The 11,020-nt window shown below is 39.7% G+C and overlaps 1 protein-coding gene across 1 annotated transcript in view; it reads right to left on the bottom strand.

Moving 5' to 3' along the window:
* Positions 1-319: 319 nt before the first annotated feature.
* The window catches only part of LOC128506371 (uncharacterized), a 28,054-nt gene continuing 17,353 nt past the window's right edge, over positions 320-11,020 (bottom strand). The window contains exons 2-5 of the mRNA XM_053476790.1: positions 7,517-7,687; positions 6,965-7,309; positions 6,444-6,715; positions 320-373 (exon numbers count right to left, since the gene is read on the bottom strand). Of these exons, the coding sequence (XP_053332765.1) occupies positions 320-373; positions 6,444-6,715; positions 6,965-7,309; positions 7,517-7,687 (842 nt within the window). The remainder of the gene's footprint in view (positions 374-6,443; positions 6,716-6,964; positions 7,310-7,516; positions 7,688-11,020) is intronic.

The following is an 11,020-nucleotide window of genomic DNA, read 5'->3' as shown; positions in this document are numbered from 1 at the left end:
TTTGGGCCGACTGGCGATAATTCATGGTAATGGAATCTCGGGCTTACTCTGCATTATAACAGCAAGGCACGGAATTTAGTCCGCGGTCTGGGAAGAACATAAAAAGACATGCAGTGGAGCACGAGAAAGTGGCATGCCAGCGGGGTGATGTGACGCGCCCAAGGAATTTAAAATAAAAGAACACTGGAATTGCGCCTTTTGCTCTCCACGCTGAGGACAGCCTGCCTTCGCGTCCCCACCATTGAAGAGGAAAAGGCCGCAAGGAGGATTGCATTTAGGCCCCCGATTTCAGCCGGGAAAGCCGCCCAGCTGATGGAAGTCAGCGAGAACTCCCGCCTGAGGCCGTGCCCAGATTGAGCTGGGAGTGGCCAGGCTGGCCATCGACAGAAGGAAAAAAAACGTTGAGGAAGTGTGCAGGAGCGCTGCCTCTGTGTGCTCCGTTCTGCCACTCCGCCCTGCATGTGCACCTTTCACTTCTTTCCTCTCTTTTCTTTCCATCCTTCCTCCTTTAACCTTCTCCTTCCCCATTTATCCTAAATAAATGACCCTTTTTTCCATAAGACCTCGCCTCGTGTCCGTGCTTTATGGTGCCGTCCATGCAAAAAGGGTTGTACCTGTTACAGTACTAATGCTTACTTCTAAACTTTTTTAAATTTCAATGATAAGAAAACCTCAGAAAGGTAACACATGTTACTAGCATGCTGTATTTAAACTTGTACAGTGCTAATGCAAAAGTTTTAACAGGTAAATATTGAGGATACAATTTTAAGGAAATGACAATTTGAATCCATTTTAATATGAGAAAATGTGAAAAACTTGAAATGATTGAAAAAGTTCACCATTAAAGAAGGGTCAAATTACTGGCTGGCCTCAAGCAAAGAAAACAACTAATTACAATTTGAACTTACTAGAACTGGGTTAAGAACCATTCAACGCATTATAAAAAACATGGAGGAATGGTGCTGAATTATCTTGAACTAGGGAACTAAACTATAAAATGTAAGAAAGCTAGCCAGAATCATCAATGGAGGTCACTTAAACATGTATAGAGTTTTTTCAATTTTAATTTTTCAATTTTATTTATATAGCGCTTTTAACAATAGTCATTGTCTCAAAGCAGCTTCACAAAGATGAAAGAAATTCAAAAATAATAATAATAAATAAAAAAAAAAAAATTATAATTAATAATAATAAAATAAAATATTAATAATAATAATAAATTGAGTTAACTAATATAACTACAGTGGTGTGAAAAACTATTTTCCCCCTTCCCGATTTCGTATTCCTTTGCATGTTTGTCACACAAAATGTTTCTGATCATCAAACACATTTAACTATTAGTCAAAGATAACACAAGTAAACACAAAATGCAGTTTTTAAATGATGGTATAGGGAGAAAAAATCCAAACCTACATGGCGCTGTGTGAAGAAGTAATTGCCCCCTGAACCTAATAACTGGTTGGGCCACCCTTAGCAGCAATAACTGCAATCAAGCGTTTGCGATAACTTGCAACGAGTCTTTTACAGCGCTCTGGAGAAATTTTGGCCTACTCATCTTTGCAGAATTGTTGTAATTCAGCTTTATTTGAGGGTTTTTGTTTTTCTTCAGCCATTCAGAGGTGGATTTGCTGGTGTGTTTTGGGTCATTGTCCTGCTGCAGCACCAAGATTGCTTCAGCTTGAGTTGACGAACAGATGGCCGGACATTCTCCTTCAGGATTTTTTTGGTAGACAGTAGAATTCATGGTTCCATCTATCACAGCAAGCCTTCCAGGTCCTGAAGCAGCAAAACAACCCCAGACCATCACACTACCACCACCATATTTTACTGTTGGTATAATGTTCTTTTTCTGAAATGCTGTGTTACTTTTACGCCAGATGTAACGGGACATGCACCTTCCAAAAAGCTCAACTTTTTTAGCAAAATTGAGACGAGCCTTAATGTTCTTTTTGTTTAAAAGTGGTTTGCGCCTTGAAAATCTGCCATGCAGGCTGTTTTTGCCCAGTCTCTTTCTTATGGTGGAGTCGGGAACACTGACCTTAATTGAGGCCTACAGTTCTTTAGATGTTGTCCTGGGGTCTTTTGTGGCCTCTCGGATGAGTTGTCTCTGCGCTCTTGGGGTAATTTTGGTCGGCCGGCCACTCCTGGGAAGGTTCACCACTGTTCCATGTTTTTGCCATTTGTGGATAATGGCTCTCACTGTGGTTTGCTGGAGTCCCAAAGCTTTAGAAATGGCTTTATAACCTTTACCAGACTGATAGATCTCAATTACTTTTGTTCTCATTTGTTCCTGAATTTCTTTGGATCTTGGCATGATGTCTAGCTTTTGAGGTGCTTTTGGTCTACTTCTCTGTGTCAGGTAGCTCCTATTTAAGTGATTTCTTGATTGAAACAGGTGTGGCAGTAATCAGGCCTGGGGGTGACTACAGAAATTGACCTCAGGTGTGATAAACCACAGTTAAGTTATTTTTTAACAAGGGGGGCAATCACTTTTTCACACAGGGCCATGTAGATTTTGAGTTTTTTTTTCTCCCTTAATAACATAAACCTTCATTTAAAAACTGCACTTTGTGTTCAATTATGTTATCTTTGACTAATAGTTAACGGTTTTTGATGAGCAGAAACATTTAAGTGTGACAAACATGCAAAAGAATAAGAAATCAGAAAGGGGCCAAATAGTTTTTTACACCACTGTATTTTCACATAGAAATAGTGCCACAACACAGGAAGTTCCTGAGGTTCGCTTTCAGGGGCGAAGCTTACCAGTATCGAGTCCTTCCATTTGGTCTAGCTCACCCTGCACATTAGACGACTGGCTGATTCTGGGTCAGTCTCAGAAGCTAGCGCTTCAACATCGGGATGTCATCCTAGCGCATCTCCGTTCCTTTTGAGACTTTTGAGGATTGAGACTCAACACCATAAAAGCGTTCTCTTTTTTGCTCAGAACACAACATATTTGGGTGTCACATAGGATTTGATCGCAATGCGACCAAGCTAGTCCAGAAAGTGACTGTTCATCACTTTTAGAGATTTTAAGTTCTCATGGAAGCTGCGTCCACGGTGATACCTTTGGGCCTTCTGCACATGAGATCATTTCAGTTGTGAATAAAAGCAAGGGGATTTTACTCAGGGCCAATTCCCAGAAGCAAATAAGGGTTACGCGCCAAAGGCTTCGTATCCTTTCCATGTGGTTCAGACCCCGGTTTCTGACTTTGGGTCCCACTTTATGTGTGTTTTTTTTTTTGTCGTTGCGAGATGCTTACAACAGACGCTTCCCTCACGGACTGGGGTGTGGTCTTAGATGGCCATCCAACCCAAGGGAGCTGGAGAGACTATCTTCTCGTGTGGCACATCAATTGCCCCGAACTGATGGCTTTATTTTGGCGTTTAATCTTAATGATCAGTTATGAAACGAGCACCAACTTCAGCAAGGTATGCAGCTTTGTTTGTTTACTTGCGTTACGTTTAATTTTCATCTGTTGGTTACATCCGTTGAGGCGTTGGTTGCCTGGTTACCGATGGCTGCACTCTGGAACTTCTCCTGAGGGTTTCTTCGTTGCGGGACTTTGGAGTTCTGGCACAAAGTCTCTTAGAGAGTTCTTGAAGAGCGGATGACGCCAGCAGTGGTGGTGGCGTAACGCCCGCAAGGGCGGAAGCCCGAGCTGCTTGAAAGATGTTGTAGGTTGCAGTAGTAGATGTTAACTTGCTGTAGACTCCCTTAGGGTTTTTGTCCCTTCGGGGTCAGTCTGTCCCATGGGTGATTGGTCCAATTGGATGTGGTTGCGGGGCTTAGCCATGCCTCACATAGTTCCCACTTTTGTGCATACCTTAGCTTGGTGTTTCCACTGTCACGTGGGGCCCATCTGGTTGGAGTTTTTAATACCTTTTATTAAGTAATTTTGCATGAGCTCCGTTCATGCTACCAATTTCCTGTGGTCCACCAATGTTCTTTAAATAAAGCCAGCTTTAGATTGATATCAAACATTACAAATCTTACCCACTCATTCCTTCCTTTATCTAATAAAAGGGGTTTGTAAATGCTGATTACACCTTTAAAGTTATGTCTAAAAATTAGTGGGACTAAACAGCTATGAAGCATTGAACTTCCAGCTGCTTAACACACAGTATGACTGAGTCATGATAGTATGATCAATCCCTGCTATCCCTATTATCACCCAAATGAGGATGGGTTACCAGTTCAGTCTGGTTCCTCTTTTCCTTGCCATTGTCACCTTTGGCCTGCTCATTAGCGACTGTCTAATTATTTTGATTCGTGCAGATTTTTCACATTGCATACAAATTATCTGATTTTCTTTTGATTGTGTAAAGCTGCTTTACAACAATTGTTAAAAGCACTATACAAATAAAAAAATGAATTAAATAAGAAAACCACTTACAATACATGAGACTCAACAGAAAAAAAAGGCTTCAGTTAGTTAGGGAGCATAAAGTTGCAATTAACAAACGTCATATGGTGTGATGAGTCCAGATTTACCCTATTCCAACACATTGGGAAGTACATAAAGTGATCAAACATTATGCATAGTGACCACTGTACAAGCCTCTGGAGACAATGTTACTGAATGACCTGGCTATTACATTTATGGACTCCAAATTCCCCAGACCCCAACTCAATTAAGCAACCATAAACATATTGTTAGGTTTAAATGAAGAAGAATTGTGTCCGAGCTAAGTTTTAATCTAAGAAAAGTAGAGTTTTAGCTTGTGTCTGCCGCACCTTGATACAATTATCGGATCGACCAGGAGAGAAAACCACACACAAGAAAATCTCTGTATATTCTAAGCAAAGACAGCACATTTTAAACGGTGCTAAGGCCCGAACTTTAAAAAAAAAAAAAAAAAAAAAACATCATTAACATGTCAGTCATAGAGAGACCCAGAGACAGACAGGAGAGGAAATACATTTGCATTCTTCTGATTAAACAAATGGGTACAGGATATAGAAGGTGTTACCACAGAAGGCACAAGAGAGCACAGTGAGGGGTCTTTTCCCGAGGCACAGGAATCTTCTTATTAGATTACAATGTCTTACAATATTTTAAAACCTTACAGTGCCCTCTTAAATTCTAACAAAATTTACTAAAATTTGTCAATACAAATGACAATAAATGAACAGTCAGGCATTGACATAGAAGAGATTTACAAAATCAAATTTAAAAAAATGTAACTAATTAAAACCCTGTGCCTGTCTAAAAAATAAGAAGATATGCCCCCTTTTTGTGGTGTCTTCATGACGCCTCTGGTTCTATTAAGCTACAGAAACTGATAATAAACTTCCTCTCTGTGAGTGTAATATTTAACTCTAGAGACAGAGCCCTGAACTCCAAACCTATGTTAAGAATTCAGCAGGCCATCTCCAGTCGTTCTGGTCATTTTTCAATAGATTCCATTCAAAACCAGGTCCCCCAGGCCTCTGAGTGGCGCAGTGGTAAAGCTCTATCATCACTATCATCCCGAGATCGCTAGTTTGATTCCCGGGTGATGCTGTAACCTCTCACAACCGGAGGCCTAAAGACAGCTAATTGGCCGAGTTTTCTCAGGGGGGGAGGGATGAGAGGTACTCAGTGCTCCCACATTAATGACGGCTCTACAAGCCAATCAGGGGCGTCTGTGAGCTCGTGCAGGCGAAGGGAGTGGATAGCGCTATTTCTCAGAGCGTGTTATGCCGCCCCCAATGGTGTGTGAGCAAGCAGTTCGAAAAAATGGTCGGTGATCTCACATGGATAAGAGGAAACACGTGAGTCGGTTTGCGGCCCTCCCGACTAAGTGGCAGTAGAAGCTTAATGTGGGAGCCTCCAGTGACTGGGAGGAATAAATTTATTCAGATAAAAATGCACTTTATTGGCACTAAATAAACTGGACATTTCTAGTACAAATATTCCAGTGTTGATGCAATAATCTTGTAAAATAATACTCACACCAAGCATAAACAAAAATGTGATTAACTAAATAGCCTATCAAGCTTAATTTCTTCATCCAGTTGCATGGCATGACCTATACAGTAGGTTAGAATTCCAAAACTCAGAATTCAGTAACCACATAGCAACATCAGAAACGATTTTTTCCCCTTTAAATTAATTTAAATAAAAAATAATAATTTATTTAAAAAATTAAGAAAATATACAGTAGGTATAGTAGGTAGTCTACGCTGAAAATATGAAAACATTATGTTATATGGAGACAGTGAATCAGAAAAAAACAGCACATCTGAATAAAGAAGAAAGATTATAGCAGTAATGCATAGAAGAGTATAAATGAAACTGTACTGTAGATTTGGTGATGTTGGATACAGATGGTGGACCACCTCTTGTCTTTATGTGTATTCATTTAAAAATATCTGTATCAATCATAAAGGCCAGAATGATTTTAATTGCAGTGTAGAAAAAAAACATACAACAAGGATAAAAAACACTGTGACTAACCATCGTAGAGCAGATGAAGTGGAGTTGAGAGCTCTCAGGCAGGTCGATCCACTGCTGTTTTTCTCCAGACTGCACTGCTCCACTTCTCTTCTCTTGGCTGCAGTCTGTATTCCACATCCTGTTCCCCGGTGCCCAGTCCTGGTAGCAGATCATTGATCCAAAAACCCAAAACCAGATACGCTGGATGCAGTCATAACGTAGTCCGAGCCACACGTGCTCGTAATTCAGAGCTTCCCACCAGGTCAGGTTCTGCTTGATCAGGATCAGTTTTTCTAAATACGATAAACATTGAATAAATATTTTATTGAAAATTTTATTGCTATGTTAACAGGTATCTGTACAGTAATATTATTCTAAAATGTTTTTAAATGTTATGTTTCTTACACGTTTATCCAGAGATCTATGTGCTGTTTTATTTATAAAAAACTGAATTTTGTACAGTTTATGACAATACAACATAATTAATACTAACTGGAAACAGCACTTTATAGTATTTATCATTTCATTATCAAATAACTCACTCTTATTACAGATTAATGGGAATTTTTCTGTACAGATCACATCACTCCAGTAGAGTTGATCAGACACATTCACTGCAGTATAGTTCAAATCTTTACTGGGTTTGTTAGAGCTCCAGTATCTGAATGAGGAATTACTCTGATCTGACCACATCCAGGAGTCATTAAACAGACCAATCCAAAAGCCAGAAGAAGAAGAATTTTTAATGATATTCCTGATCTTCTCATTCTGATTTTGGTTCCTCACACTGACCAGGTCAAGGTAGTTCTGTCTGCAGTAGGTCTGAGCATCACGCCAAGTCTTGTGTTTATTAATCGATATGTAGCTTTTGGTGTTTGTGTCCTTCTCTAAAAGACATTGAATTTTTAATATGAACAACTCCAATCCAAGTCCAATGTTGGAATTTTTTTACACTTATTAGCATATATTTGAAAACTCTAACCTTCATAACACACAAAATATTGTGACACATCACACATATCATCATTACATGTTCCATCCACATACATCTCAACACAGAACTCATTTCCCCCCATTGTTGTTTGGTTCATCACTTTTCCAGTTTCTGTAAGTGTCTCCATCTCTGTAGAAAGTTTTTCCCCTCTGTAGACCGATCCAAGCTTGATTTGCAGTTTCCATCTTCAGTGTGTTTCTCAGCTTCATCATCTCTTTCAAATTGTTGATGGAGGCGAGATCAGTGTATTTCTCTCTGCAGTAAGTCTGAGCTTCACAAAGATCACAAAGACTTAAGTACAGTAAAAAGTAGTAGTGCATTAGTTATCAGTGCCTTCACTAAAACCTTGTGCATTCTGCGTGAAAGATCATACGCTAGATGAATGCTACCAGTTTAACGATAAGACATATAAGGACAAATTGGACTTTTGGAAAAGAAATGGATTCTGCTTTGTTTGTTTAGTAAAAGGACACCTAAGCAGAGACTGCACAAAGAAAATCACATGTCAGTTGTGCTCAAAGAAACATCCTCGCATGCTACACATTGCAGCACAAGACACAGCTCAAGCGATCGTAAAAGTCGACGAAACTGTACCAGTTAAAACACTGCCTGTTACAGTGAGTCATGAAACGAGCGTGTATCGGGGCTGGAGATGACTGTATTCTCTCCATAGTACCTGTTAAAATAAAGTCCAAGAAAGGTAATAAGACAGTAGAAGTGTACGCCTTTATGGACCCAGGTAGTTCTGCTACTTTTTGTACAGAGTCATTAGCAAGGCGATTAAACGTACAAGGTAAAAAATTGACATCATGTTAAGCACCATAAACGCGAGGAAACAAGTAGAAAGTTACGTGCTTACTGACTTAGAGGTTAGTGGTCTGGAAGAAAACACCTTTGTTGAACTCCCCAAAGTGTTCACACAAAAGAGTATCCCAGTCTCAGTGGAAAACATTCCACAACAGCACGACATTGATAAGTGGCCATACCTCAGCGAAGTAAAATTGTCTCAGATTAATGCTAGAGTTGAAATTCTCATAGGTAACAACAAGCATAGGCTCCTAAACCCATGGCGAGTAATCAACAGCAGGCACAATGGGCCATACAGATGTGGCCATTAAGACTGCACGTGTTTTCCCGCGGGATGCCTCAATTTAGCGCGCGGCGCACGGCGACTTGCCGTAAGCAACATTCGGGAATTTAAATAAATGTGTTGTGCTTCACTAAATATCCGCCAGATGGCGCATGGAAGGACGTTATTTAAACGCCGGACCAAGTACTGTACAACGAAGAATTGTGTATAATTACTTAGTCTAAAACAATATTGTTCCCAATGCTGAAGCAAACATGAATTTTATTTTGCTTTACAACAGATCTTTCATGATAAATGTGTGTATATGTGCTTCATATTTTTTTCATAATGATGAAATGAGATGCCCAAATTCATGCTTTAGAATTCTTAATAAGTTTCCTATATATTTTTGTAATGTTTTAACAGGGACAAAACAGTGAAAGACATGGCAGTGTCTCGGTTTACATGGTGTTGAAATTAATTTAATTTCCTGATAGTAGGCTTTCTGGTAGTCTTAACTATGCGAATGTCCTGATTCGTGAATATGCCAACATATCTCACTTAAAACGTAAAAAATGTGTCGACATCATCAGAAGACATAAATGAACTATATATATTATATTATTAAGTAAATATTATTTTATGACCACGAACTTCTTGGGCCTTTTTATAATAATCATCATATTTGCTGTTTGTGTCCAGCATTTAATAATTATTTTATACATTATTTAACCACGGCTGGAAATAATAGCTGGAATGTGATGTGATTGTGAATTCATGACTAAAATAAAGCAGTTTGTCTTTTGTAAATTACTTTTACTTTACAAAAGGCAGCGTTTTTATCAAAAGGTTGATAAACGTGTGTTGTACAGTATATACACCGCGACAGCGCGCGCAGTTACTCACTTCTCACCTTTCATGTAGGTCTGCTCGGACTAATTCGTTTTAAACCCCTCAAAAATGTGTGTGTATACAGCCCCAAACCTCCATCAGTTATTAACAATAGCATCTATTTAGAAAAAATGCCCCAGTGATTTCGAAGCTTCAGGAAATCTCCCGGCGCTCTGCGCATAACACCGGACCAACTCATGTCGGAAAGAATTTATAAACAGTTTCTAAACGTGGGCTGTTGTTTTTTTTACTTATAGTATTTGTTAATTTAATTTAAATGAGGTTTGGGCTCAGGACTTCGATTCGGCATCGTGATTCTCCTCTTTAATTTACTCCATAGTTTTAATCAGCGCTTAGCCGCATGCATGGAGTTTTCCAGAGCGCACCGTCAGAAGTAGACTAATGATTATGAACGCGTCGGGAAAACAGCAAGCAGACTGACTCTGACCATTTAAAAAAACGTTTGCATTCATTTTCTGACGCGCTCAAGTTCACCAAAAACAATACAGAACAGCGCAGCTTATTTGCTTTCAAACATTTATAAAATCACGTTTTTTCGTTATTGTGAGTGCGCTTAAATAAAAGTTGAGTCTTATAAAGGCATGTAGTCTTATATAGTTTTATTATATAGTTTTTGCACATTAATTAGAGTCCTCATCTGTTACATTTTTGAGGACAATAGTTTTTTTTCAGACTGTCACGGCGTGCGCCCAAATCAATATCGCTCCTCGCTCACTAGTTAGGCGGCCTCTCCTTCAGATATGCGAAGAAGCGGGGCTGCGGATTTAGGCACGAATAGTGAAGAACAGCTCTCCTTGCTAATATTCCCGGGCTTCCAATCCGCGCTATAAAATACTCGGGGTTTGTTGGTTTACAGTGGATTTTACAACGCGGTGTGAGTGAGACGCGCGCACACAACGTGGAAGTGCGGCATGCAAACGGGGCAAATGGAACGCGCCCCAGGGACTTCAAAGAAGAGCCAGCGCGAGCGGACGGAGGCAGGAGCTGCTGTCCGCGGATGGTCGTCGTATTCGTATTTTATAGCGCAGGGTGATGAGCTATGTCCAGCTCTGTACCAGCATGTCATGTGGGCATTATAAGACTAAAAAGTGGCAGCTGGCACGCCTAAAAATAGACGCAGGTTAATTTTTTTATAGTCTAAATTAAAATCCTCCTCTTTAGTGCCTCCTATTCCTATTAATCCTATTGTTCTTTTAGTGTCACTGCGTGTGCTTACAATGCCAGACAACATTCAAATGCAAATTATTCACTCTCCCCAAGTGTGAATCAGCTGTTCTCACCTATACATATTAACCTATACATTCTCACCTAAAGTGTTTAGGTGAAATTCCACCTATACAAGTGTGACAAATATGCAAAAAAAAAAAAATAGGAAGGGGCAAATACTTTTTCATGGCACTTCACATGTAGTCAGATTGTTCCACTGGGCTGAAACTGTAGCAGGTGGAGTTATAGCACTTTTCAAATCACACTTACTATACACTGATATGAATAACTTTGAATGATGAATGCTACGTTAATATGATTTCGGGCTTGCTCCACATTATAAAAGCAAAGCGCGGAGTTTAGTCCGAGATCAGGGAAGTACGTGATGTGGTGGAAAATAGGCAGTGGCGGTTCTAC

This window comes from Clarias gariepinus, chromosome 18, assembly GCF_024256425.1.
Source record: "Clarias gariepinus isolate MV-2021 ecotype Netherlands chromosome 18, CGAR_prim_01v2, whole genome shotgun sequence".
NCBI lineage: Eukaryota > Metazoa > Chordata > Actinopteri > Siluriformes > Clariidae > Clarias > Clarias gariepinus.
This window is presented reverse-complemented; position numbering and strand designations above follow the sequence as displayed.